Source organism: Aythya ferina, assembly GCF_964211825.1.
Source record: "Aythya ferina genome assembly, chromosome: 2".
Classification (NCBI taxonomy): Eukaryota; Metazoa; Chordata; class Aves; order Anseriformes; family Anatidae; genus Aythya; species Aythya ferina.
In genome coordinates this window covers 160,168,042-160,194,435 of record NC_140297.1, presented here as the reverse complement: position 1 = coordinate 160,194,435, position 26,394 = coordinate 160,168,042, and the positions used below count along the sequence as shown (strand labels likewise).

Genomic DNA, 26,394 nt, shown 5'->3' with positions numbered 1-26,394 from the left:
CGGCCCCATCCACCAATCAGAGGGGGGGGAGGGGGAAGATTGACCAATGGGAAGGCGAGGGAGGGGTCCGGGGGGGGTGTCCACGGAGTGGGGGGGGGTCAGGGATGGAGGCGGCGGAGCTGCGGGTGGGCTTCGTGGGCGCAGGGCGCATGGCGGGGGGCATGGCCAGGGGGCTGCTGAGGGCAGGTAGGGGGCTGGGGACATGGGGGGGCTTGGGGACAACGTTGTCACCTCCCCCGGGGTGGCCCGGAAATGTGTGTGGGGGGGGAGGGCGATTTTGGGGCGTGGGGAGCGTGGGGATGTGGGGGCGCAGGGATGTGGGGGCGCAGGGATTGGGGGCGCAGGGACATGGGGACATTGGGACGTGGGGACCCTGGGATGTGGGGACCTTGGGATTTAGGGACATGGGGACCTGGGGACATTGGGATGTGGGGACGTGGGGACCTAGGGACATGGGGACATTAGGATGTGGGGGTATGGGGACATGGGGACGTAGGGGCGTGGGGACATTGGGATGTGGGGACCTGGGGACTAGGGACGTGGGTACATTGGGACATGGCGACATTGGGATGCGGGGACCTGGGGACATTAGGGAGTGGGGACATTGGGACCCAGGGACCTTGGGACATGAGGACGTGGGGACCCTGGGATGTGGGGACATTGGGATTTAGGGACATGGGGATGTGGGGGACATTGGGACATGGGGACCTTGGAACATAGGGACCCTGGGACATGGGGACCTTGGGATGTGGGGTCCTGGGGACATTGGGATTTGGGGATGTGGGGACGTTGGGACATGGGGAGCCTGGGATGTGGGATTGTGGGGACATTGGGACATGGGGACATTGGGATGTGGGGGTATGGGGACATGGGGACGTAGGGGGGTGGGGACATTGGGGATGTGGGGACATTGGGACTTAGGGATGTGGGAACCTAGGGATATGGGGATGTGGGGACACGAGGACCTAGGGATGTGGGCACATTGGGACCTTGGGACACGGGGTCAGGTCTGTCCTCCTTGAGATATCCCTGCCCCATAGCGCGCTGAGGGGATACGGGGGTGGTCCTGGCCCCTATAAGCGTGACACGGGGACGTGGGGACAGCCCCCTGTGTGCCCCGAAGCCAGGATCAGGCCCCCATCATCCCATATCCCCCCCCCCCGGCTATTGGGGTTGGGGACAGAGCAGCGCGTCCCCACCCTGCTGGGCTGTCCCCACTGCTGTGGGGCCACCCCAAATCCCCGTGTCCCCCCCAAGGGAAGGTGCCAGCCAGCAGCATCCTGGCCAGCGCGCCCTCGGACAGGAACCTGGACGCCTGGCGGGTGAGTGGGGCCACGGGGCCGGCCATGAACCCCTCGGTGGTGCCACGGGGCACATCGGGGTCACGGTTTTAGGGCGCCCTTTCCCCCTTTTGCAAAGCTTTGTCTCATCCTTGCAGGGATCGGGGTGAAATTAGGAGGCGGGTGGGGGGTCCCCAAGTGGGGATGGGAGGACGGGGGGGACGCTGCGGGGTTGTGGGGCTGCTGTGACGCTCGGCCTTGTAGGATTTGGGCTGTAGGACCACGCACTGCAACCTGGAGGTGCTGCAGGAGAGCACCCTGGTCTTCCTGGCCACCAAACCCCACGTCCTGCCGGGGGTCCTGCAGGAGATCCGGCCGGCCGTGGGGCCCCACCACCTCATCGTCTCCCTGGCGGCCGGCGTCACCCTCCAGAAGCTGCAGCGGGTGAGGGCACCCCGACAGCCCCTTCCTCCTCCTCCTCCTCCTCTTTCCTTTTTCCCCCTCTTCTTTTTTCCCCTCCTTTTTTTTTATTTTCTCTGTTTTCCTCCTCCATCTGTTTTCCTCCTCCTTTTTTCCTCCTCCCTTTTTCCTCTAGTCTTTTTTCTTTCTTTTCTCCTCCTTCTTCTCCCTCCTCCTGCCTCCTCCTCCCTTTTTCCCTTTTTCCCTTTTTCCCTTTTTCCCTTTTTCCCTTTTTCCCTTTTTCCCTTTTTCCCTTTTTCCCTTTTTCCCTTTTTCCCCTTTTCCCCTCTCCTCCCTTTTTCCCTTTTTCCCCCTCCTCCATTTTTTCCCTTTTCCCTTCTCCTCCCTTTTTCCCTTTTCCCCCTCCTCCCTTTTCCCCCTTTTCCCCTCCTCCCTTTTTCCCTTTTCCCCCATCCTCCCTTTTCCCTTTTCTCTCCTTCATTTCCCTTTTTTCCCCTTTTCCTCCCTTTTCCCCTTTTCCCCCTCCTCCCTTTTTTCCTTTTTTCCCTTTTTTCCCTTTTTTCCCCCTCCTCCCTCTTTCCCTTTCCCTCCCTCCTCCCTTTTTCCCCTTTTCCCCCTCCTCCCTTTTTCCCTTTTTCCCCCTCCATCCCCCCCGAGCCGCCACCCCCTCCACCTCCCTCCCCCGCCACCCCCCACGGCTGACACCCAGCATCTCCAAACCCCCAAAAAAAAACCCCCCTCACCCCCCTCTCCGAACCCATCTCGCCCCCAGCTCCTCCCCGCCGGCACCAAGGTGCTGCGGCTCATGCCCAACCTCCCGTGCGTGGTGCAAGCGGGGGCCATGGTCTTCGCCCGGGGCAACGGGGCCAGCGACGAGGACGCCGCCCTCCTCCAAAACCTCCTCACCTCCTGCGGGCTCTGCGAGGAGGTGCCCGAATCCTACATCAACACCCACACCGGCCTCAGCGGCAGCGGGGTCGCCTACGTAAGCGCCGCGCACCCCAAAAGCGCACAGCGGCGCCGGAGACCCCGCTCCTCGTAGCTTCGGGGTCCCTTTTTCTTCTTTTTTTCTCCCCTTTGCTGCTTCGCCTTCCCCAGGTCTACCTCTTTGCCGAAGCCTTGGCCGAGGGGGCCGTGAAAATGGGGATGCCGGGGGGCTTGGCCAGCAGGATCGCGGCCCAGACGCTGCTGGTGAGTCGGGGTCGGCGCTCGGGGGGCTCCCCGCGTCCTTCTTCACCCCCCGTTCCCCCTGTTTTTGCGGCGCCTTCCAGGCTGGGTGTGAGTTTTTAAGGTCATCGGCTCCTCCCGGAGCCAAAACGGGGGGGGCAGCGAGGAATAAAAGTGGGAACGGGGCTGGGAACGGGGCTGAGAGGGACGCGAGCGGTCCCCACGCAGTATCGGGCGCCCCATCAGCGCCACGAGGCCGTGAGGGAAAAGTCAGGGCTGAGTTTCAGCCCGGGATAAAGGCGGCATCGCCAACGGGGTGGCAGATCGGAGGATCGGAGCTGCCTTCGTCCTGCCTCAGTTTCCCCTCTTGGGAGCAAAGCCGTGGCGAGGGGGCTTCAGCACCTCCTCTCCCCGAAAAACCGGGGGAGACGGGAGGACGCCGCGGTCCCCCCCGAGCGAAACGGAGGTTGGGAGGAGGTGGGAACGACCCCTTTTTTTGCTCCGTGCACCCTCAGGGGGCGGCGAAAATGCTGCTGGAGAGCGGGGAGCACCCGGCCAAGCTGCGCGGGGACGTCTGCACGCCCGGTGGCACCACCATCCACGGCTTGCACCAGCTGGAGAAGGGCGCCCTGCGCGCCACCGTCATGAACGCCGTGGAGGCTGCCACCCAGCGAGCCTGCGACGTGGGCGAGGATTAAAGGGCGGCTTGGGGACGGCCACCTCCGTCCCCATCCCTGGTGCCAGGGACCAGAGGTGCTGCTGCTTCTCGTCCTCCAGCCGGGGCGACCCCGGACCAAAGCCCTACGGGGAGCACTCGAAGCCTTGGGGAGAAGCTGGGTGGAGACGGGAGGCGCGCACGCGGCTGCAGGGCTGGGACCCAATAAATGCGGGCGGCACGGAGGCGGGCTCGGCTTTTTCTGGTCTTTTTGGTCCTTTTTTTTCATGAGGAGGTGACAGCAGTGGGGTTCGTGGCACGCTGGGGCAGCGGGGAGAGGGAGATGGCAGAATTGGAGGGGACGAGGGTGGGAGGCACCTCTGAAGCCATCAGGTCCAGCTCCCTGCTCGAGCAGGGACATCCCAGGTGCCCAGCACACCACGTCCAAGCGATTTTTGGAGATCTCCAAGGAGGAGACTCCACCACTGGGCAGCCTGTGGCGGCGTTTCGGCACCCGCGTGGCACAGAAGGGCTGCCCGGTGGTGGCACCACGTTGGATGCGTGCCAGGATGGCTGCTGGCACTGAAACAGGGATGGGGACGTGGTTTTTGGGGAGCAGGGCGAGGATGAATCATAAAATCACCAAATATTTCAAGTTACGACCCACGAGGGCTCTTCAAGTCCAACTGGCTGCACCAAGGAGCACCCAAAAATCAGACCCTGTGTCTGAGGGCGTTGTCCAAACGCTTCTTGAACTCCAACAGTCTTGGGGTCATGACCATGTCCCCAGTGCCCAACCACCCTCTGGGTGCAGATCCTTTCCCTACCACCCATCCTGACCCTCCCCTATAGCAGCTTTATAGGGCTGGAGCTGATCCTAAGCTGCAGCACCCGGTTCTTGGTTACCCGTGGGCACCAATGCCCGGTCCTCTGCTCTATTTTGGGGTAAATTATTGCCACTGCCTTACTGGTTTTGCCAGGGGAGTGAAATCCAGCCCGTCCTCCACCAGTTTCCTCCCAGTCGGGTGCTCGAAGGCAGCCACAGCTCAAGTTTTAGGATATTTTAGGGTGCAAGGCTGGAAGGGAAAAGCGCAAAAGTGGTCAGGCTCTACGCAACGCGCCGGCTTGGAGCCTGGCAGCGGCCAAAATTGGGAGGCTGGTTGGGTTTGAAGGGGGAAAATAATTTTATTTCTCCAGTAGTTTGAATATTGACCGTGGTTCTGCAGCAGTTTTGGGATGGGAATAACGCAGTAACGCAAAATCCCCGCTTGATGTCGAGGTCTTTGGAGCTGAGCATCCACCTGGAGAAGAAAACGGGCTTTAAAGGCCACTTTATTAATTCCTGGACTCAGTTTATGGGATTGTATTTGGAAATAGGGCTCGGAAGGAAAGGCTGACCCCAGCTTGGAGCGTTTTGGGGACAGATGCAGCGTTTTGGGCACCGAGCTGCCCGTGCTCGGGAGCACAGCAGAGCGGCAGCTCCGAGGGACCATTTACAAAAAGACAACCTCCGAGCGGGCATAAAAATCCATTTAATCTCCATAAACTCTGAAATCATGAGACAAAGACCCGACAAGTAAAAACACCCATCCCGCCTGCTGACACGGGGCCCCGTCAGCTTGATTTTTATTTTTTTTTTTCCCCTTTTTTTCCAACAATTCGGCTAAGTAGGCTAAAATTTTATCAAAATCAGGTCGAGAAACGAGCGGCTTAATTCACATCCGATGCCTCCGGTATTTCATGACAGCTCCGGGAGCTCTTCCTGATCATATCTCACACGAGACACAGGGCAAAACGGGAGCCTGGACCCCAAAACTTGGTTTTAGGAGGGCGCTGGGGTGATGGCACCTGTGGTCCCAGTGCTGCTGTGCCGCTAGCGACCCTCACCAGGGGATCTGCAGCTGTCCCCGTGTCCCTGTCCCAATCCAGTGCATGACAAAAGTTGTCTTAAAGCAGCCCCAAATCCCCCCGGTTTCGCAGGAAATCGTTTTTGGCAGCGGGAAGGGCATTGCCATCCCCTTTAGGGCAGCACCCCGCCGTCTGCTTGACGATGTGAGGACGCCGAGGCGATGCTCCCCGGCCAGATCCTGCACCCGCATCGCCTCCCCGCAGGATCTGTGCCCTCCCAAAACCCCCTCCCTTTCCTCGAAGATCTTTGCTACGACTCCGCATCCGTCTTCCACGCTGCTGTGGGGTGAGAAGCATCCCAATCACGTCCCGATCCTGCTCTGAGATTTGGGGAATCAGAGCTTGGCCCCACGGTCCCGGCTCCTCGCGGGTCTCTCCGTCACCCCATCTCCCCGCGGGAGCAGCACGGACGCCGCCCACCCCGTCCCCATGGATCTGCGACGTATGGAGCGTGTCACACCAAAAAAAAAAACCAAAACCATTAGCCCTAAAACGTGACTCTTCCCCCTTTCAGCCACGGTAACCCACGGGCATCTGAGCCTCCTCGGAGAGGAGCTGGCACCTCTGCTGCCAGCCCTGCCGGGACAAACGGGATGTCCCCAACCCCGCAGGTGTCCCCGGGGAGGCGAGGCGGGCGGTAGGCGACGGGATCCTTGCCCTAAGGATCGGGGTTGCCGGCGCGGTGCAGCCGCTGGGCCGTGCTGATGAGGGAACGGAGCTGCACCAGCTTCAGCGGCCCCACTTGCCGCGGGTCCTGGCCCTCCAGCCAGCGCAGCGCCGTCTCCAGCCCTCTGATGGCTTCCCGGGCCGTGGGGACCAAAGGGGGACCCTCTTCCCCAAGCCCACCAGCCCCGATGTCCCCTCCACCAGCCCCATCTCCGGCAACTTCTTCCTCCTCCTCCTCCTCCTCCTCCACCCTACAGCCTCCGGAGCCTTCCTCCTCGCCGTCCTCGTCCCCATCGTCGTCCCCAACACCCGGGGCCGCGTCGTCCAAGTGCAGCCAGTCGGCCACCTCCTCGGGAGCCAAGCACTTGTAGGCCAAGGCGGCCAAGTGGGTCAGGTCGCTGAAGACTTTGGCGTCCCCGCCGCCGCCGCCTTCCTCCCCCTCCGCCCCATCTCCACGCTCTTCCTCGCCGGGCTGGGGCTCGAAGGCGGCGCGCAGCCCCAGCAGCCAGCACTTCTCGATGGCGCCGGGGGGGATGAGGTCCCAGGAGAGGCCGGCCAAGTAGAGCATGTCCTTGAGGAGAAAGGACCTCACGAAGTCCACGGGGCCACCGCCGCCACCCCCGGTGGCGGCGCACGAGACGGCCAAACGCAGCAGCTCCCGCTTGTAGAGCTGCTTGAAGGCGGCCACCACCCCTTGCTCCAACGGGGCCGGGATTCGGCCACCCCCTCCGGCCGAGCCGCCCCCTCCGGCCGGACCTTTGGAGAGGAATAGGGCCCGGATGGAGCCGTCGGGTGTCTGCAGCTGGGGGAGCTCCTCGTGGCCGCCCCCGTTGAGCGGCGTCGGCGAGCTGAGCAACAACACCGCCTTCTGCTGCAAGCAGCTCCGCCGCAGGTACCGCTTGACGCCCGGCACGAAGTCCTCGAAAAACCAAGCCCGGAGAAGAGCCGGTCCCAACCTGGCTTCGGGACCGTAGCGATAACAAGCGGGGAATTTGTCCTGGTTGTGGTGGCGGAGGCTGGGAGGCTGGCGGAGGCCTCCAACCACCAAAGGTTTCAACTTGTGGGCGCCGGTCAAGTTGGCGGCCAGCAGGACGGTGACGCGGTGGCGAGGAGCCGGTCGTTGATGGGGCAGAAGCTTCCAGTAGAGCCCGGTGACGTTGGCGTTGTAGATCTGCTCGTCCCCGTAACCCCCAGTATCGGGAACTGGTGATAATGGTGGTGGTGGTGGTTTGGGGTGAACGGCGGGCGCCTGCTCGTGCTCGCCGTAGATGCGTTGGCTGGAGATGCCGTGGCGCTTCTGCCAGCGCCAAAACCAACCGTGGCTGGCCTTGAAGGTACACTCGGGGCCGTAAATCTGCCGGGCGAAGGCTTCGGCTTGAGCTTGGATGAGAGGTCCGGAGAGGGGGACGCCGTGACGCCGTAGGGCGAGGAACCAAGCGTAGACGGCTCGGTCGATCTCTTCTTCGTTGGCCAACCTCATCTTCTTGCGCTGGGTGCCCACCTCCCCCCCCAGCTGCTCCAGGAACCACCTCAGCTTCCCCTCGTCCTTCAACCAACCCCGCAACGTCCCCCCCGGCACCCCGAAAGCCCGGCACACCGACGCCTGCCTCTCGCCCTTCTTCACCCTCTCGATGGCTTGCAGCTTGTCCTTGATGGAGTACGCCCGCCTCAGCGCCATCTTCACCGACACCCCCCTACCCCCCACCCCCTCCTCTTCCTCCCTCTTTTTGCCACCCCCCCGCCGCCCCCCCGCCATCGCCGCCCCCCCAGCCTCCTTCTTCGGCCCCTTCTCGCCCCCCCGAGCCCCCCTCGTTTCCCTTTTAACGCCTTTAAAGCCCTTAAAACCCCCTCCCCGCCTCTGCCCCCCCCCCGGGCTCGCAGCCGCCCCCGCCGCCATGGGGGCGCGTTATAAGCGGGGGGGGGAGGGGCTCCCGGGGGGGGGGGGCGCCTTTGTCTCCGCTCCCAGCCCCGGCGCCTACTGCGCATGCGCCCTCCCCCCCTCCATCTTTCCTCCCTCCCCCCCCTCCATCTTTCCTCCCTCCCCCCCCTCCATCTCTCCTCTCTCCCCCCCCCGCCCCGCCGCGCAGTTGGACTCTTCCCTCAATCCCTCCCGTGCCTCTGAGGCGGTACCATTCGCACCGCGGGGGGGGCGCCTCGCTTTTTCTCTCCGCCTCCCCACCCCCCTTCACCTTTTATCCCCCCTTTCCTAGCATAACTTCATAAAATAATCTTTACTATACCCTTTTTTGCCCGATTTGCCCCTCTTATCCCGTTTATCCTCCTCTCCCCTCGCCTCGTCCCCCCCCCGCCGCCGCCGCGCGTGGTTCGCGCCGCCCCCACAACCCCCCGCGCGCCGCGCGCTGCCCCCTTTTGCCCGGCGGACGCCGAGCGGAGCGGAGCCGCCCGCGCCTCAGCGCCGCCGGTGAGTGCCGCCCCCACGACCCCTTTTTCCCCTTTTTTCCCCTTTTAAACCCCTTTTGGAGCCTCTTCAGCATCTCGTAGCCCAAGGGGGGCGCTGCCCGTTGGGCCTCGTCACGTTTCCAGGCCGCGGTGAGGGGGTTGGGGGGGTTCTGGGGGGGCCTTTCCCTCACGGGCAGCGGTTTTTGGGGGTCCCCTGAGGGATTTGGGGTCCCCTGAGGGGTTTGGGGTCCGTTCCCCTCATGTTGCCGCAGGGAACGGGGTTATTTCTTTTTTCCATCCCCTGTGGGGTCTCCTCCCTCCTTCTATCTCCACAAAGAGGGTGTCCCGTGTGCCCCCTCCCCCCATGGAGCAGTTTTTGGGGTGTTTTTACCCCTCAAATTTTATTTTTTTTTCCCTCAGAGGGGTGTGTGCTGCCCCTCCCCAAATCTCCGAGCACCCTTCCCATCTTATATCAACCCTGCGAGCTCCTCCAAGCATAATTATCCCCTCACAGCCCCCCCCCCCAAAAAAAAACACCCCATTTTTTTTTCCCAGGCTCACTGAAGGGGCTTTTAGGGCTCCCAAACCCCTATTTAACCCCAGACCTGAAGGAGGAGGTTTTGAGAGCCCCCCAGACCCTTGGCAAGGATATTTTGGGGGGTTCAAGGGGGGGGAAATTCAACCTGGCAGCTCCAACCCTGGAGCCCTGCACCATCCACCCACCCCCCCCAAATCATCTTTACTCTATTAAGGGACAGAGATCGGCGTGGATTAAACTCTCTGAAGGCTCCCAGTAAGCTTTACTGGCTGCTGCCACCCCGTTACTGGTGCCTGGCACCGCTCCACCCCCCTGCAGCAGGCTGGGACCCAGCCTGGGCTCTGCTGTGTCAGGGCTCTGCTCGAATCCCTTCACGTTTTCCCTGCTCGTCTCGCCTTGCTCTCTCCTCCTTCTGCTCCTGTTTTTCCTTTATTATTCTTTTTTTCCACCCAGGAAACCCAGCTTCAGCCCTCTGCTGGGGGAGCAGGCAGAGCCCAGGGGGCTCCCCGTGCCCTCTTGGGATTTCCGAGGATTTGCAGCGGTAGCTGGAGTCGTTGAGGCTGCTGCCATTCCTTTTTCCATCCTTTTTTCCCCTCCTGGTGTTCACCAAAACCGGCACGGGGTTGTGCTTTCGATCACCGCAGGGTTATTTCTTGCTATCCAGGCTGCTGATGCTTCACAACTGGTTCCAATCTGATGTTCCCAGCCCTTTTGTGCTCAGGACAGAGAGGAAAACGCCGTTGCTGGGCCGTGGGGCTGTAACCCTGTCCTCTCCTCTTCTAGGTGTGCCTTTTCCCTCCCTGACTTTGCAGGTACGCCTTTTTTTTTTCCCTGTTCCTCTTGCTGTTGACTGTGCCACGCCGTGTGAAGGTGACTGCTCCCCTCCTCTCTTCCCCTGCTGCTGCTTTCCCAAGCCCTGGGTTTGTGTTTTAATTAGCACTGAAAATCGCTGGGGGAGCAAAGAGTCAAGGTTTTAGGCGGCTGAGGTTGGTGTCGTCGTCGTCGTTTCCCTGCCTAAACGTTAGCGGGGAGCTTCCTCTTCCAGCAGAGGTGATCTGACGAGGGCAGAGCTGATTCAAGGAGTGAAACCAGCAAAAAAAAACCTGCACCACGCAAGCCTTAACGTTTCCTTTCCCTTCTGCTCCCTGTGCTGACCTGATACCCGTGTGGAGGAGGGTGTGAAACCTCTGTGAGAGGCCTCCAGCCCCTCCGGTGCAAAAGCAGCCTCTTTTTTCCCAGTTTCCCAGTCTCGGTTCTCTTTAACTCGCTCTGAATCACCAGAAAGCACTCCCAACACCTCTCTGCTGCGATTTAGGACCCTGGCAAGCTGTAACGTGCACTTTTACAGCCAAAAAGATGCGTTTTCTTTACAGCCGCGCCGTCAGGAAGAGCACAAACGTGTTCCTGGACAGAAAAGAAGGACCAGCTGCTGCTAAATCGATGCTCAGAGCTGACCAAACTTTATTTTTTTTTGCCTGCAGCCGCGGGATGATGCGTTGTGCGCCGTGGTTTTACCCAAAAAGTAGCTGGATTTCAGGGGATAACGCCGCCGAATAGCTTAAACCCAAAGCTTACACGGAACAACAATAAAAAGGGTTGACAGACGGGCAGCAGGGACCTTTTCAGGGCCTATTTTTAAACTCCAGGCATTGTCCTGCAGCGCTGGAAGGTTGGTTCTGGCTCGAAACACCCGGGAAGTGGTGAGCAGAGAGTGAAAAACCCGTCGGGCTTTTGGTCAGCTCTTCAGGAGATGCTGGGGGACGTTCACCCGAGGTGCTTCGCTCCCGGGGGGCGTTTGATATTTGGCGTTGAGAAATATTAATTTGTTTTTCCCATCGTAAAATCACTGGAGGAGGAAAAAACTCTGGGTTTTCTTGGTTCTTGAGTGTTTCTGGGCTCGAGGGACCTTGCTCAGCTTTTGAAGCTTTTAAAAATAAAGCTCAGGGTGGTAGGAGTCCGAGCTTACCTGGTTAAAATTTGTTCCAAATCCTCGGAAGAGATAAATTTGTCCCTTCAGGTGTTGTCAGATGAAAAAAATGTGTTTTTTTTTCTCCTTTCTTGGTTGTAAACTCGTTGGAAATGGGGTTTTTGGCCCCGAATGAGCCTCAGCTTTGGCCACCACGGGACCACGAGCGTCTTGGGCGTGCTGATGCCTCCTCTGGGCGGTGTTTCCCTCTGCAAAACCCTTCCCCGGCCATAATCTCAGGAAACCACAAGCCTTTGAGTTCCTCCGAGCTAAAATCTGATGGGGAATCTGTGGTCGTTTGGGCTTGGGGTTTGCTCTCCCGTGCAGAACCGACCGGTTTGGGGTGCTCGGTGACCGGAGGATCCGCGTCTTGTCGGGCTGCAGAGGTGCAGCCCCGTGGCCGTGGCTCCTTTTATTAATTCTGGAAGGATTCTGCGAGCTCACACACGTCGTTTTGAGGATTTTTCTGAAAAATTAGGCTGAAAAAATAGGCACTAACATCCAATTTCCATCTCATACATAAATTGCTGGCTCGAAATAACTGCAAATTCATGACTTGACCCTGCAATCCTTAAATTTTCAGCGTTTATTTAAGGATTTGCTCTTTGTCCTTGCTTACCTTAAACCAGGGGCACCCGAGCTTCCCTTGGTCACCTGCTCTCCCTGCTCCCTGTCATCACCGGGAGCCTTTTTGCATAAATACATTGTAATTGTTGCTTAAAATTAAAGGTAATTGGGTGGCTGTGGTGGTGCCTGCTGAAGATGCATAGTTCTGGCGAGTTACCCAGCTGTAAGTTGAATTAAATATATGATCTTACATATTATGGGGGCAATTAACTCGATGTTAATACATTCAGCTCTTGTTTCTGTCCTTGCTGCCGAGCTGCTGCGTCTCTAGTGCTTGGAAATCTCTCTTAACTCTTTTTATTTTCTCTTAATGCTGTCGTAGGAGTGAAAAATGTAAGTACTCCCAGCTGTCCCGTGGAAAATTCGGGGAATAGAGATGCTGGCCTGGAGCTTTTTCTTTATTCCTTTGTAGCCTGGGAGAAATCAGATGAGTAAAATTCAGGTGCAGCTCGCAGATGTTGCCTCGTTTTGATGCTCTCCTCCGAAAATCCCGTTTAAATTAATACATTGATGACTTAAATTCACTGCTTTACTAATTTAATCTGCATTTTTTTCAAACAAAGCTTCAAAAGACAAAGGTTTTCGGTTGGAATAACGGCCAGTTGTCGCTCCCTGAGCTCCAGGCTCGTAAAACCTTCCTGGAACTGCGAGCCGTGGCTGAGTCCTGGCGGATATTTCCTTGCTGCCTGAGTTTTGATCTGTGCCAGGCTGCCAAATGAGCTGCGGTTACGAAACCCGCAGCTGTCTGTCGCTAAAAGGGGAGCTGAGCTGATTTAGGGGCACTTGGCCTCCTGCTTGTTTTTATCCAGGGGTCTGACCACGTCATCCTGCTCGCCTACCTGCTCGTTAGCTACCTGAGCAGTGAATTCTGTGCTTAAAATTTTATTTCTTTTACCATTTCCAACAATCAGAGGTATTTCCTTCACCATTTCCAATTATCTGCATCTACCAGAACCTGCCCGATTATTTTTTTCCCTGTCCACTACGATTAAGGCAGGAAAACCCAAAGCACGAGCAATGTTTTTTTTACCTGAACTGATTTTTTTGTGTAATCTACATGAACAATCTCCAGCTTTTGGTCGCTTTTGGTTCACCAGCACCCAGGCTTTTGACCCCAAATTGTCATCATTTCTCCGTCAGCTCCCCCTGCTGGCTTTCTGCTAGCAAAAACCCAAACAGTTGCAAGCAGTGACCTCTAAAAAAATCCTCAGGAATTAGGACAACTTACTTTTTTTTAGCAAATCAGTGCCTGGTTGACGATACCTAGCAGGTAATTAAGCGCTAACCTGCTAATTTGAGCCAATCTCTTAGGTCCCAGGGCTTTGAGCAGGACCCCAGCAGCCTTATCCTGGTGGTTATCACCCAAAAGTGAAATTGGAGGTGACTTCAATCGGTGCCTTTATTTTTAAATCATTATATAGTTCTCAAAAGAGAAGTGTTTTGAGGAGGAATCCGATTCGTCACAAATTAAGCATGTTTGGAGGCGGTTTTGCTTCTCTGAGCTACAATTTATACCAAAAAAAAAAGAGAAATAGCTAAATTCTTAGGCTCTTAAATGTGAATTATGACAGCACGGTGCCTTTTGTCAGCTCTCTGTTAATTCCTGAAGCCTGCATGCCCTCGCTTTGTTGGCTTTTGCCGCGACTACACTGTTGTGCTTCTCTTTTTTAATGCTGCCCCTTCTTTGGAAGATGAGGACGAGGAAAACTCCGTGCCCGGTAGAGAAAGTTTGGGTAGACAAACCCAAATACGACGAAGCCGAGCGGCTGCACTACGAGCGTGAAGCCATGCTGGCTGCTGCCCCTGAGGAATGTCCAGAGCTTGAGGCTGTGAACGGGGTCCTCAATGATGAATCCCTCGTCGAGGGTGAGCCCAAAGGGGACCCGAAAAGAGGGAGGAACGGGAAAAAGCAGAGGAAGAGGAAGAGGTCTCCCAAACCCAAAGGCGCGGCGGCCCCCAAGGCGGCCGACTCGGTCCTCTCGGGTTTGTCCACCGAGCACCTGTGGTTTGAGAAACCCTCCCACGATCACGCCGAGAGCTTGGCCAGGAAAAAAACGGCGGATTTGCAGAGCCAGGAGGCTTTTGAGACCCAGCAGCCGGCCTCCAAAGCTGCCCAAGAGCTTCCCCAAAAACCGCGGATGCTCTCGGCGGCCCTGCCCTGCACCCACGGCAGCCTGAGCGCCTGCCACCACGTGGTTCAGGGCGTCTGGCTCAACAAAGCTGACTTCGAGAAAGCCGAGAAGCTTTTCGTCCAGAGGTCTCAGCTCTTTGCTCCTCTGAACCTCCTGGCCATCCCCTCCCTCGTGCCCAGTGCCGAAAACGGGGGGTCGAGGACGCCGGATGAAGGCTATGGGACAGCCCTGCCCACCCCCGCTACTCCCAGCTTGGCTCCGGACCTCGTTAGCTCTGCCGACCTCGTTAGCTCTCCTCCCCTCGATACCCCTTTGCCGGATTCCCTCCACCCGACGGTGAACGGCAAGCCCCAAGCTTCCAGTTTGCAGGCTCTGGTCTCGGAGGTGTGGTTGGAAAAACCTCTCTACGACGGTGCCGAGAAGAGCTTCTACGAGAACATGTTCGAGGGTGCCCCGGCGGAACAAATCGACGCCCCCGAAGCCTCCAAAAAACCCCGGGAGGATGGGAAGAACCCCGGCAGGGGGCAAAAAGAGGGTGCTGAGCGCACGGAGCCCACCGGTTCTCCTCCTCCGAGCGGCGCCGAGCACCTCCAGCCTCCTTTTTTCTTCCTGCACCAGGACAGCGAGGCCGTGTGGCTCAGCAAGCCCACGTACGACCGCGCCGAGGCTCGGTACTACGCAGCCGAGGCTCTGAAAGCATCCAAAGCAGGAGAAAACCCGAAAACACCCCAACACCCGGTCCTAAAACCCTCCCAGCCAGCTGCCAAACCTCCGAGCGCGGCCGCTCCAGAACCCAAGTAGGAGGAATTTTCTTTTGGGGTGGCTCAGGATTGAGCTTGGCGGCGTTTGCGTGCGCGGGGAGCCCCCCGTTTGCGGGCGAAGCGTTTTGGGGAAGCTTCCCCTGAGCCCCTCGCCTCGCGGAGGGGGAAGGCTGCTTGATTAATTCGTTAGGAAATGGGCCCTGCGAGCTGCTAATTGCGGGATGAGGCTGGCGGGGTTCCAGCTCGTTGGGGTGACCTCTGGGGGTCACCTAAATCAGAGGTGTGAAGCATCTTGAGGGCAGAGCTCTTGGAAAAAAAAGCTTCCCTGTGAAGCCTTGGGGAAGGCGCTGCCCGATGCTGTTGTCTCTTAAACACCCGTTTTGGGGTTTTTTTTGAACCCTGAAATTTGCTGCTGTAACGAGGGGGGAGCTCGTCTCAAGGTCGGCGCTCAAATATTACCGTGCAGTTTCCCTCGGAGGGGGAAAAAAGAGATTTCAGGGTTTTCTAGGGGTTGTTTGAGAGGTTTTAAGGTGAAATGACACAGATGGGGTGTTAGAGAACAGCTTCGGAGCCTTTCACCCTGTCCTAATTAGGATAATTTCCCCTTAGCTGGACAGAAGCAGGTGTTACGCCTTTTTCCCTTCCCCAGGGAAGTCGGGGTGGGGTAAAATTGGGTTTAATTTGTCTGTTTCTGGGATTCTTTCTCCGTAATCGTGTCTGGCACCTCGAGCAGGGTTTCGAGGTGGAAGACCTTGACCCGATGGAGGATGGTAGGTGAGGAGGGCGCGCGTTTCACAGGAGAGATTTGGGGTTTTGGAGGTGGTTTGGGGGCTTTTTTTTTTTACCTTTTCTATCGCGTGATACAGCCTGGTAACGGCGTGGCCGGGTCGTGATGCTTGATTCTTGCTCCCACCACCTTCTTGGACCAACATTGGGTCTGGAGCTGTGCCTGAGCTTGAAATAACACCAGGCACGGGGTCAGGAGTTGCCTGTCGCGGGGAATTTCCTCCAGATTTGATCGCGCGTCGAAATTCACATAGAAAACCCTGCTCCGAGAGCTTTTTTTTGGGGGGAAGGAGCTGATTTCTCGTGCCCTGTCACCGAATGCAGGTCAGGCAAGGCAGACGGGCGGCCGATTAGCCTGCCCTGCTTTCCTAAGAGGATCCTGCTCACTTAAACCCCATGCCCCAGAGGGGCAGACGAGCAGCAGGCGCAGCTCTGTGAGGGCAGAGAGCTCTTTTCTCCCATCCCCACTGCAAGCTGCCAACCTCAACCCCTTCCAGGACCTCACTTTGTTGTTCCTTTTTCTCCTTTTCCCTGCAGAAAAATGGCAGTCGAGTTCCTCGCCCACGAGAGGATCTGGTTCGAGAAGTTCAAGTATGACGAGGCCGAGCGGAGGTACTACGAGCAGATGAACGGCCCGGTGGGCGGCTCCTCGCAGCAGCAGCAGGTAAAAATGTGCTGAGCTCAGCTTTTAGCAGCCTCCCGAGCTAGCACAGAGCAGGCAGAAGGAAAATTATCCACCTGGGCTTGCGTTTCTGTACGATTTCCACTCATGTTTGGCTTTTTGCAAGGGTTGAGAGGCTCCCCGAGCCTTCTGTCTGCACTCCTGGAGCTGCTACGCTTTTCCTGGCAGGGGTTGCATCAAATACAGGAGGTGATGTTGGAAGGGAGGTGCCAGGACCCCAAAAAGACCAGGAATTAGGTTCCTCTCGTTGTACCCCTGCAATATTAAGCCTGGAAGACTCACCCCACTACCAATCACCTGGAGGGGAGGAGTGGGAACGCGGTGCTGCCGCAGCACAGCCCACCTCAAGCAGTTTTCCCCTCGATTTTTTTAGTCCCAAAAGTCTCCCTTTTAAAGCCCGGAGCTGCCGTAACCTCTTCCTGCGACACAAAAAGGCTGCTAACTGCTTGTGCGTTGAGTCGGTTCCCTGGAAAGCTGCTTAGAGTTTCCCTTGCCTCTCTCTCTTTCCCCGGGGTGGTGAAGGGGGAAGCATCTCGCTGAATTTCCAGGCGCTCTCCGCCCGTTCCTGCTGCTAGGGGAGCGGTGGAACAGCACCTTAGGTCTCTCGCCTAAAAACTAGGAGCTTTCAGTGCCTGAAAAGAGCAAATAAATGTGATTTTGAGGTGGCTGCAGGGAGTTAGGTTAATTTGAGCCACATCAGGAGCTTCCAGTGAGGAAGTTCTGCCTGCGAGAGGGGGTTTGAAGGCTTCTGTAGCAGTTTTTCAGCCTTTTCTCTGCTGAGGGAAAAAAAATCACGGTCCCTTAAAGCCCATCTGCGGCGTGGAAGTGGCTGCCCACCTGAAAATGCCCACGCAACAGCCTGGGCTTACACGACGGGGGCTCGTGGAGAGTTTTCCTCTCACAGATCTTCCTCGGGGTGGGGGGGGAGGTTGCAGGCTGGGAGAGGCGAGGAGCCAGCGCGTGCTGAATCCTTGGAAGGAACCCTCCCCCTGTTCTTACCCTTATATTATTTTTTATTAATTTTCCCTGACCGGTTTCCCGCGTTTTCCTATATATTTTTTTGGGGGGAAAAAAAGAAAAAAACCTCGGTTCTTTCTGCACTGTTTGCAGGAGAACGGAGCCAGCACGATCCTCCGCGACATTGCCAGAGCCAGGGAGAATATCCAGAAATCGCTGGCCGGAGTGAGTACCCGAGCTCTCTCACCAGCTGGCTACCCGCAACCATTTTTAGCCGTGGCGCATCTCGCAGAAATCCCCTCGGGATCCCACTTCCCAAATTGTGGGGCTGATTTTTTTTTTTTTTTTTTTTTTTTTTTTTTTTCAGTTTAGAGGAGAGAACTTAAGGTGTGCGGTGCTGTGTACCACCCGCGTAGCTCCGTCCAGAGCTCGTGCTGCTTATCTGCTCGCTTGGCTTTGAAAACCAAACTGGATTTGGGGCAAAATTCTTCGGCTGTGCATTTCTCTACTTTTTTTTTCTCCTGGTGGGGTGTTAGTTTGTTCCCCCGAGTCTTATCTTAACGGGTAACGCTTAAAATAACCTCGCCGGGCAGCAAAGCACCAAGCTGCTTCGTCTCTCGTGGGGTACACTGAGCTGCCACCTTCTCTCTCCTGTCTCGCTTTGGGTTTAGGGTATGTGCAAAAAAAAAAAATGGTGTCTTCCAGCTGGGGAATTCAGCCTGGCTGCTAGCTCACCACCCCGTAAAAGCCGAGTGCTTTCTGGAGGTGTTTTCGTGCTGAAATTAAAGGTTGACTGGGCAGAAATTTTTTCAAGACAAAGCTGGTGGCTTAAATGGAAAAGCGGGCTGGTTTTGTGGGTGAAAAAAGGTGAGAAAAGACAGAACGCAGCTGACATGTCTTGATTTCTGTGCCTGATTGAGATCTCACGGTGCCTGTTGAACTCTTGAACATTTAACTGTTGAACTCTTGAACATTTAAAAAAAAAAAAAGGGGGAGGAAAATACCTGGAAGGTTTCTAATGCTAATTTCTGACTTCAGCACTGGTTTTTCGGCCAACAACTTAGGGAAAATAATACCCTGCTTGGGTGCTCAGTAGGATTTACCAGCCCCTATCCAAGATTTTAGCTTGGACTTGGGGCAAATCCGTGGGGAATTGAGCTCCAGCTCCAACAGAGCTGGAGGACTTCAGGCACGGAAAGAGTTTAAGGACTCAAAAACCTTTTCAAACAGATCCAGCATCTGGTTTGCCAAGCCAAGCTCAGCCTGAGGACTTCTTGTCCTGGCCTGCACCTCCTTCATGTGAGAAGCACCTAAATTTGGGATCCCTTGTAACAGGCAGGACTGGGGGAACTGGTAAAAACCCAGGCTAAAACCAGAACAGAGCTGAGAGTCAAGTCCTTTGGCCCCCTGCGGTGTTTCTTGGGGGAGTTAGCATTGAATATCAACAATTATTCTGCTTTTTTTTCCTTTCCTGCAACGAAGACTCAGTGGGTTTGAGGATTTAAAGGCCAAGTTTGAGCAGCGGGACCTCAAATTGGGAATTTGGGGCATGATAAAAAGTGGTTTGGGGTTCTCCAGCGATGGCTCAAAGGGGAAGCGTTGTGTTTCTCCACACGTTGCCATATCTCAGCAACCTGAAGCAGTAAGCCACAGCTGGATCTTCTCTGCTCTTGTGCGGGTTAGAAGAGCTCAGCTGTTGAGAAATAAAGCTGAAACATCAAGATTTTTGTAGGGTTTTTTTTTTTTGTAGCTTTCTTATCTAAAGGATTATTAACCTTGGACAGCCATGCCGTAGGGTAAGCTTGAATTCAGAACATGATTAACCTTCATTTCCAGGTCTCAGAAGGCCAGATTCATACTTCTGAACGTGCAGAACAATCCAGAATCGTGTTTTCCTAGTCAGGATTTAGTCTTTCCACCTGAATACGCGGAGTTCTGGTCAGGAATGTAAAGGTGAAACGAGCAGACGTGGTTTTAGTGCGATGGGGAGGTGGGAGATGAGCGCTTATCCCATGAAATTCAGCCGAGGCTGACTGCAGATCTGCCTCAGCTGGTTGGTGGTGGTCTGAAATGTTTGCTGGAGCGCTCCAAGGCTTGAAGGGAATCCTCTTGCACCTCCCGAAGGAGAGCACGGAACTTGCCGTGCCCGAAACATTTGTTTGCACATACCTTTCATCCTGCTTTGCATGGTCATCTCTGCTTTGAACCGTCACCCCAGGCCGCCTCCTGCTAGATCACTGACGCTTTCCCAGGCCAAATTTTGGAGAGACTGCAGCTTGTGGGGAGAGATCCTACAGGTAGGCACCTGTGCCACGTTCAGAAACACATCCGTGTGCACGAGTGGTGCACATTCTGTAGGAAACCAGCCCGGATCCATCCTGCTCGTCCCTAAAAGCCTCCTCTAGTCCTTCAGCATGGTTTATCTGATGATTTCCAAAGCTTCTGGGGTTTCCAGAGCTCGGAGCTCAGCTAGACTGACCCGAGGGGAGAGGTGTCGGACTCCTGCCTGCATAAAATAGGTTTAATTTCTGAAGCTGTGAGTGCTCTGTGAACACCAGACAGGAGAACCTGCACATTATCCAATCTACAACAGCTTGTAAAATCTCCGTGCTGGTTGTAACTGGTTTGCTCAATTGAAGGGAAAGGGCTGATGCCTCCAGGTACTTCTTGGAGCGAGGGAAGTGTGACCTTTGCCAGTTTTCCTCCTTTGTTAGTGTTTTCTCTGATTTTTAAAGTAATATTTTAGAGTCGCGCTTTAGAGAGGACCAGATGCTGAAAGTCTCTTGAGGTTAAGAGAGCAATTCCTATTTTCTGTCCTTCATAAGCAAGGAGGTTCCCAGGGTTTTAATTTGCTTGGGTGGCTGAATTTGTGCTCCTTGTGTCCTCTGGGTCCCGAGAGCGTTTCCAGGCTTGCTATGTGGAATATTTTAAGTTGATTTTACTGCTACTCAGCGTATCACTAATGAGATCAGCTCCAAAACTATGGCTTAAGCTTAAGCAATAGTTTTAAGCAACTTCAGGGAATGGATTTATGCTTTGTAGAGCTCTGCACCATCCCGTGAGTGCTGTGTGGTGCTACACAAACAGCACCTGAGCTAATAGACAGCTCGGTTCTTATCCCAGGATCTTACAGGGCTGACAAGCACAAAGGGGCTGCCCCTGCTCGGCTCTGCCATCTCCCAGGGGTTTGGTTAGTGGCTGCCAGGCTGGCAAGACTTGAAATTCTTCAATATTATCAAGGTAGAAGAGAGAAAACTCGACTCGTGTCGCCAGACACGACTAAAAGCATGCTCCAGGCATCTTATCCTAGCTCTGCCTCCCAGCTGAGCGTGTTCTGCAGGCTCTTGAGACGTGCAGCAAGAAGGTGGATGAGTTTTTTTTTTTGAAGCAGGCTTTGTTTGGTGTGGAGTTGGTGTGCCGCTGACAAATTGGTGTTGCTTGATGAATTTGCCTGCATGTGGATCCCCGTCCTGCACTCCAGCTGCTCTCCAGCATGAGCAAAACCCTTTTTCCGTCCTCTCCTCGTTGAACCAAACCCCCAAACCTCTTGCCCTTTCCAGCAGAAGACAGCCCCGCGGAGCAAAGAAGCTCCTGCCCGTCAAAAGAGGCAGTCGGGCCGCTCAACTGTAAGTCACCTCTGCACGGATTGAGCTGCTTTTGGGATCTGAGAGGAGGCTGCAGGGAGAAACAGCTCCACTTCTTGGTCCTTACCACGAGGAGCATCTGTCCTTCCACTCGTGGTTGTAGTTTACCCTATACAACAGGGTCTTGCCAGCATTTAGGGGCTGCAGATCTGCGCTTGGCGTCCTTAACTGCTTTCCCTCTGCCCCCCTGTTCCTTTTTCTTCATCTCTGCTGACTGCCGAGGTACCAGGAGCACGTCAGCTCTGCCAGAGAACCACCGTAATTACGTGCAGGGTGCACTCAAATACAATTTTTTCCTATTGTGTTCAGTTATAAATGGCACTTGAGGCATGAAGGGCTGCATTTTCTTCCCTTTCACCGATTTCAAATAGCAGATAAGGGCTTGTTTTAAAAAAGAAGCCTTTTTTTCCTTCTTTTTTTTTGCTGTTGAATACTTTTTGAAGCCGAATCGCTGTCGTTGTTCCCTCAGGACGTGTTAAAATCAGTTTAATCCTCTTTGAGAGGAACCAAAGGCCGGACTGGGGTAAGTGGGAGTGCAGAAATGCTGGGATCTCCTTCCAGCTTCCACGGGGACTTGCTGCATGACATTAGGCAGGTCCTGTGCTCCGTGCCTCAGCTCAGCTCTAAGAGACAACCAGCTGCCCTTCTGGAGGAGCTCAGTGTGAAACCCAAAAAACTTTGTGTGTTTTTAGTGATCTGAGACTGATTTCATCCCCTGCTCATCATTGCCAGCTGAAATTTCGTGAAGTTTCATGCTTCGTTCTGTAGAGCTTGTTAAATTGCCTTCAAAGCCTGCAGATAAAATGGCCTTGTTCTTAGATGGGCTCTCAGATTTTCTGTTTTCCCAAAGGCTTGACCTTTTGTTTCACTGTTTTGTGGGAGTACGTGTAAGTGAACAAATCTGTTTCATCTCAATTTTCCTTGTTGCAGAGCGCAAGCACCACCTCTTCGGGGCCAGGCGACCAAAATGAGCTCCTTTCCAGAATTTCTCACCTGGAGGTAGAAAATCAAAACCTTCGCAGTGGTAAGTAGGAGAATCTCCTGGCATGAAAGCAAAAAACCAAACCGAGCGGGGTCCTGCTCCTGTGGGTTGTCTCCTTTATTAACCTTGGTGTGCCTGGTGATCTTAAATCCCACTTTGAGCAAGAGCAAATCTGTCTTGAGAGCCTACAAGCTAAGGTTCTCCCCCCCCCACCCCTTTTTGCAGTCGTTGCAGATCTTCAGATGGCCATCTTCAAGTTGGAAAGCCGCCTGAATGCTCTGGAAAAATCTACCTCCCACCAGCCCTCCCCAGTTCCACCGACCCAGGTGAGCCTCAGCCAAGTTCTCTTCTCGAATCCTTCGCTGTCACAAAGTGCTGGGTCATTTCTGAGGCCTCCTGCCTGGCTGCTGAGGATGAAAAAGAGAGATGGAAGAGCTTAGGAAGAGCTCGCTGCTGCTTTTCAAGCAGTTTTCGCAGCTGCTTTGTCATCTTTCCCTAATTGGTATGTGTAGAAAGAAGACAAAAAGGCAGTTTTTCTGCCCAAAGATAGAAAAATGATGTTAAGAGATTTCAACAAAGGAGAGCTGACACAGATCTGTGGCAGTTTGGAGCTAACAAATATTTGGTAAGGATTTAGCCCACAGTGCTGCAAGTTTCTCAGCACACACCACGTAAAGCGCCACTGTTAAAATAAGTGAGCAGAACTGGTGACTTTTCTTTCTTTTACTTTTATTTTTAAGCAAATCTTCCTTGTTAGAAGGAAACCTTCCTTGTTAGAAGGTTTTCAGGGCAAGATATGGTCTCCTCTAGATAAGTCCTGGCCTTGGGGCACGTCGTAAGGCTGATTTGTAAGGCCAGGTTCCCAATAGCTCTCCCCCCTTTATGTTCTAGATATGTTGAACCACTGAGTCCTTAAGAGAAGGGTCAGCTCTTGGCTTCAGGGTATTTTTTTTTTGCTCTGAATATTATTTTCTCTATGAAGCACAGCTGTGTTGGGATAGCTCAGAGGTCTGCATTTAGCCAAGTAGGCTTCTCTTCCTGAGTTTTTCCTGAGCCTGAAGTTATATCACAGCAGCACTGACGTTCTCCTGTTTTTTTTTTCCTGAATGCAAACTTGAATCCACGTCACCCCGATGAAGAAAGTGGAACCCTTCAGCGTTCCCTCCAAGAAAGTGGAGCTGCCATCTGCTTCACCTGCCAAGAAAGCCGAGCCAGCCGCTGCAGAGGAAGATGACGATGATGACATCGACCTTTTTGGCAGTGACGATGAAGAGGAAGACCAAGAGGCTGCCAAGGTCCGGGAGGAGAGGCTGCGGCAGTACGCGGAGAAGAAGGCCAAGAAACCAGGTCTCATTGCCAAGTCCTCCATCCTCCTGGACGTGAAGCCGGTGAGTAAGAGCTCCTGCCTGAGGCTGCATGTCCCGTGCAGGAGGCTTTAAACCATCTCATTTTCACATCTGTATTGACTGGGGATAGATCTGACCTGCACGTTTCCAAACGAGGGTTCAGAGTGAGGTTGGGTGAGCTGGGATCTGCAGCACTTGAGCTTCTGCTCTGGTCCTCGGACCATGGCAAGCGCAGGCTGTTGGCTGAAGGATCCTTCTCTGAGCAGGACTGGCTCCTGCCTTTGAAGAAAGGACTTCCATCAGTTAAACCAAACCCAAATAATGTCCTAAAAATGAAAAGAAACCTGTTTTTGTTAAATTGTCACAGTAGAACCAAACTATGGGCTGTCTAGTGCTGCATTTGCACAAGAGAGTTGCCTTTGGTAAAAGTCACTTTAAAATGAGGGCTTCGAAACAGGGATGTTGCTGCTGCAGAGGGATCCCCCCTGCATCTGCAGGGCCAGATTTGTCCCTGCAGGGACAAAAGGGACAAAATTTGTCCCTGCAGGGCAGAATTGAAGCAACGTGTTTTGTAGCATTGCTGCAAAATTTATCTCATCTAACCCCTTCAGCTAATTCTAGCGAAAATAACAGCCCAGAAAGGGCAGTTTGCATCAGCTGAAATCTACTGAGAGGAGGAGGAGAGGAGTGGTGAGTGTTACTTGTGGGTCAGACTGCACAGAGATGTGTAATAAAACAACTGCCTGCACGTTGATTATCTCAGCTTAGACAGCCTGATCAAGGAGGATGCCTTAATTTTTGTGGGATGAGGGCTATCGTGCACCCCTGGAGGAGATCACAGAGTCCTCGGTCACTGGCCACCTCCTGGGGCTGACGGTGACATCTAGGAGAGCATTTAAAGTTCCAACTTGGTGCCCCTTGCAGTGGGACGACGAGACTGACATGGCCAAGATGGAAGAGTGCGTCCGCTCCGTCCAGATGGATGGGCTGGTGTGGGGAGCCTCCAAGCTGGTCCCGGTAGGCTACGGTATTAAAAAGCTCCAAATCCAGTGCGTGGTGGAGGACGACAAAGTCGGGACTGACATCCTGGAGGAGGAGATCACCAAGTTTGAGGACTACGTAAGTCTTTTTTTGGGGTGGGAGGCACCTAGCCCATGGGGTCACTTTTAAATAAGACTTTGGCAAGCTTGGGTCTCAAATAGAAAACCACGTAGAGTGATATCTGTGCCTGCTGAGATACTCCTGTGTGTTTGTGTGTGTAGATATTTAATTCTGCCTGACGTGGATACCTTGCAGATACTTCACAGAGCCATTTTTGCAGCCTCTTGCTCCTTACCACCCAGCCTTACTTTGAGGAGCCCCAACAAATGCATGTGTTTAACCCTGGTGGCTGGAGCTGGAGATGTTTCCATCCCCATCCTGCCTCCAATTTCGTGGAAATTGGCAGCAGGAGCTCCAGCTCTGCACCAGATAATACACAGATTTAGTAGTTCTTCATGTTTCACCACTGGAAGGGGGAAGCAGCAGGCCAAATACCCGTTTTTATTCATTTTCCTCGCATACTTTTTTGCTTATATTTACAGTAAAACAGGAACTGATCTTAGGTGTGTTGCTAGAAGCTAAATATGGATGTTCATCAGCTGGACTGCCTAAAGATTCGTGTAATGATGAGCACAGTGTGGTGTCCTGTTATGACTGATGTTACAGGAATATTAAATAACAGTCCGTGAAGGTGGCTCTCAGCACAGCTGGGGAGCTGGCCTCAGAGCTCTAGGCGATGCTTGATCTGTTTTTGAGCAGAACTAGTGCATGCTGTGAAGAAATCCCCACTGTGAGTGCTTTCTTTTGTGTCTGAAAACACCTTGGTGACCTCTAGCTGCTGTTCTTGTTCTCTTGCAGGTGCAGAGCGTCGACATTGCTGCTTTCAACAAGATCTAGAAGCAAACCTGTATCCTCTCTGAAACTGTAACTAATAAAGATCAAGGAATGCAGATTGTATGTTTGTTCTCTCCTGAGTGTAGCTTCCCCAAAGTGATGTCTTGAAGACTTTGGGTGTTTCCCTTCATGAAAGGGAAGACCTCAAGATGTGTTTCTGTGTTGAAATGAAGGTCTACTACTACTACAAAAAAAAAAAGCCACTGAATTTCCTCTTTAATTTTCTCCTTGCTGCTTTTGATACCCTGTGCAGGTCGCTCCAGCCGATCCTTTGCTTCGTGAGGAGCTGGGGCTGTGCTGAGTGTGGCCCACGGAAAGGGGAGGTGGAATTCCTAACCGTAGGCCAGAGTCCTCTGTCACGGTGCCAGAGTCCAAGGTCTGGGTGCAGGCTGCACGCTGCCAACACGGAGCAGATGAGAAGCACCGTGGGGCCCCGCTGCGAGCACGGGATGGAGTTGCAGCAGCCCCCAGCCAAGTGGTGATGGCTCCAGTTCCCAGGAGCCTGGTGCCATGGGTGCTGCTGTCCCCAGAGCCTCATGGGGCTGGTGTCCCATCTGCTGGCACATCTGGTGTCACGTGTGCCACATCTCCTGGTGGCTGGATGGGCCCAGGGTCCTTGGTAGTGATATTTTGTCATCCCTGGAGCCCCACATGCCTGTAACTGCATGTTCAGAGTCCCAGGTGTTGTCCTGGCTGGTGTCCTGTATGTTTTCTCTCATGTCCTGCTGTCCCCAGAGCCCTGTGTCCTGAGTGCTGGCCCACCTGGTCCCATAGGTGCCTGGTGCTGCATGTACCGTGTCCCAGCTGTGTGGTGTCCCGTGTGCTATACCTTCTATGATGTCCTGTGTGCTCTGCACTATCCCTGATGTCCCCTGTGCTACGCACTCTGTGATGTCCTGTGTCCTATCCCTGATGTCCCATGTCACATGCTATATGCTCCATGATGTCCTGTGTCCTATCCCTGGTGTCATGTGTCCTATGTGCTATGCATTCCGTGATGTTCTGTGTCCCATGAGCTACCCTTCACGGTGTCCTGTGTCCCTTTTGCTACCTGTCCTGGTGTCCTGTGTCCCACATGCTGCCACCCTTGATGTCCCGTGTCCCATGTCCTACATAATCCATGCTGTCCTGTGTCCCATTCCTTGTGTCATGTGCTATATGCTCCATGACATCCTGTGTCCTATCCCTGGTGTCATGTGTCCCATGTACTACGCACTCCATGATGTCCTGTGTCCCACATGCTGCCATCCCTAATGTCCCGTGTCCTATATAATCCATGACATCCTGTGTCTTATCCCTGATGTCCCGTGTCACATGTACTATGCACTCCATGACGTCCCGTGTCCTGTCCCTGGTGTCATGTGTTTCATGTGCTACATGATCCGTGATGTCCTGTGTCCCATGCACTATACACTCAATGTCCTGTGTCCCATCCCTGGTGTCATGTGTCCCATGTGCTGTATACTCCATGACATCCTGTGTCCTATCCCTGATGTCCTGTGTCACATGTACTATGCACTCTGTGATGTCCCGTGTCCTATC

The 26,394-nt window shown here is 54.6% G+C and overlaps 3 protein-coding genes across 5 annotated transcripts; 2 read left to right on the top strand and 1 right to left on the bottom strand.

The window, feature by feature from the left end:
* Positions 1–97: 97 nt before the first annotated feature.
* On the top strand, positions 98–3,767 carry PYCR3 (pyrroline-5-carboxylate reductase 3). Its single transcript, XM_084508521.1, has 6 exons — positions 98–186; positions 1,258–1,322; positions 1,545–1,724; positions 2,473–2,685; positions 2,799–2,891; positions 3,383–3,767. Exons 1-6 carry the CDS (start codon positions 105–107, stop codon positions 3,563–3,565), a joined length of 816 nt encoding a protein of 271 aa, XP_084364647.1. The 5' UTR covers positions 98–104; the 3' UTR covers positions 3,566–3,767.
* Positions 3,768–6,088: 2,321 nt separating this feature from the next.
* Positions 6,089–7,774, bottom strand: TIGD5 (tigger transposable element derived 5; the record flags this gene model as incomplete). Its single annotated transcript, XM_084510926.1, has 1 exon — positions 6,089–7,774. The coding sequence occupies one exon, from the start codon at positions 7,772–7,774 to the stop codon at positions 6,089–6,091; it is 1,686 nt and encodes a 561-aa protein (XP_084367052.1).
* A 5,548-nt stretch (positions 7,775–13,322) lies between these two features.
* EEF1D (eukaryotic translation elongation factor 1 delta) lies at positions 13,323–24,908 on the top strand. 3 transcript variants are annotated; one of them, XM_084508518.1, is made up of 9 exons: positions 13,324–14,556; positions 15,844–15,970; positions 17,099–17,170; positions 20,509–20,571; positions 21,520–21,613; positions 21,797–21,897; positions 22,711–22,959; positions 23,842–24,036; positions 24,817–24,908. In XM_084508518.1, the coding sequence occupies exons 1-9, from the start codon at positions 13,415–13,417 to the stop codon at positions 24,853–24,855; spliced, it is 2,082 nt and encodes a 693-aa protein (XP_084364644.1). In that variant the 5' UTR covers positions 13,324–13,414; the 3' UTR covers positions 24,856–24,908. The 3 variants fall into 3 exon arrangements, with proteins under 3 accessions (XP_084364645.1, XP_084364644.1, XP_084364643.1); XM_084508517.1 differs by having other exon boundaries at positions 20,506–20,571; XM_084508519.1 differs by lacking the exon at positions 20,509–20,571 and having other exon boundaries at positions 13,323–14,556.
* The last annotated feature ends 1,486 nt before the right edge of the window (positions 24,909–26,394 follow it).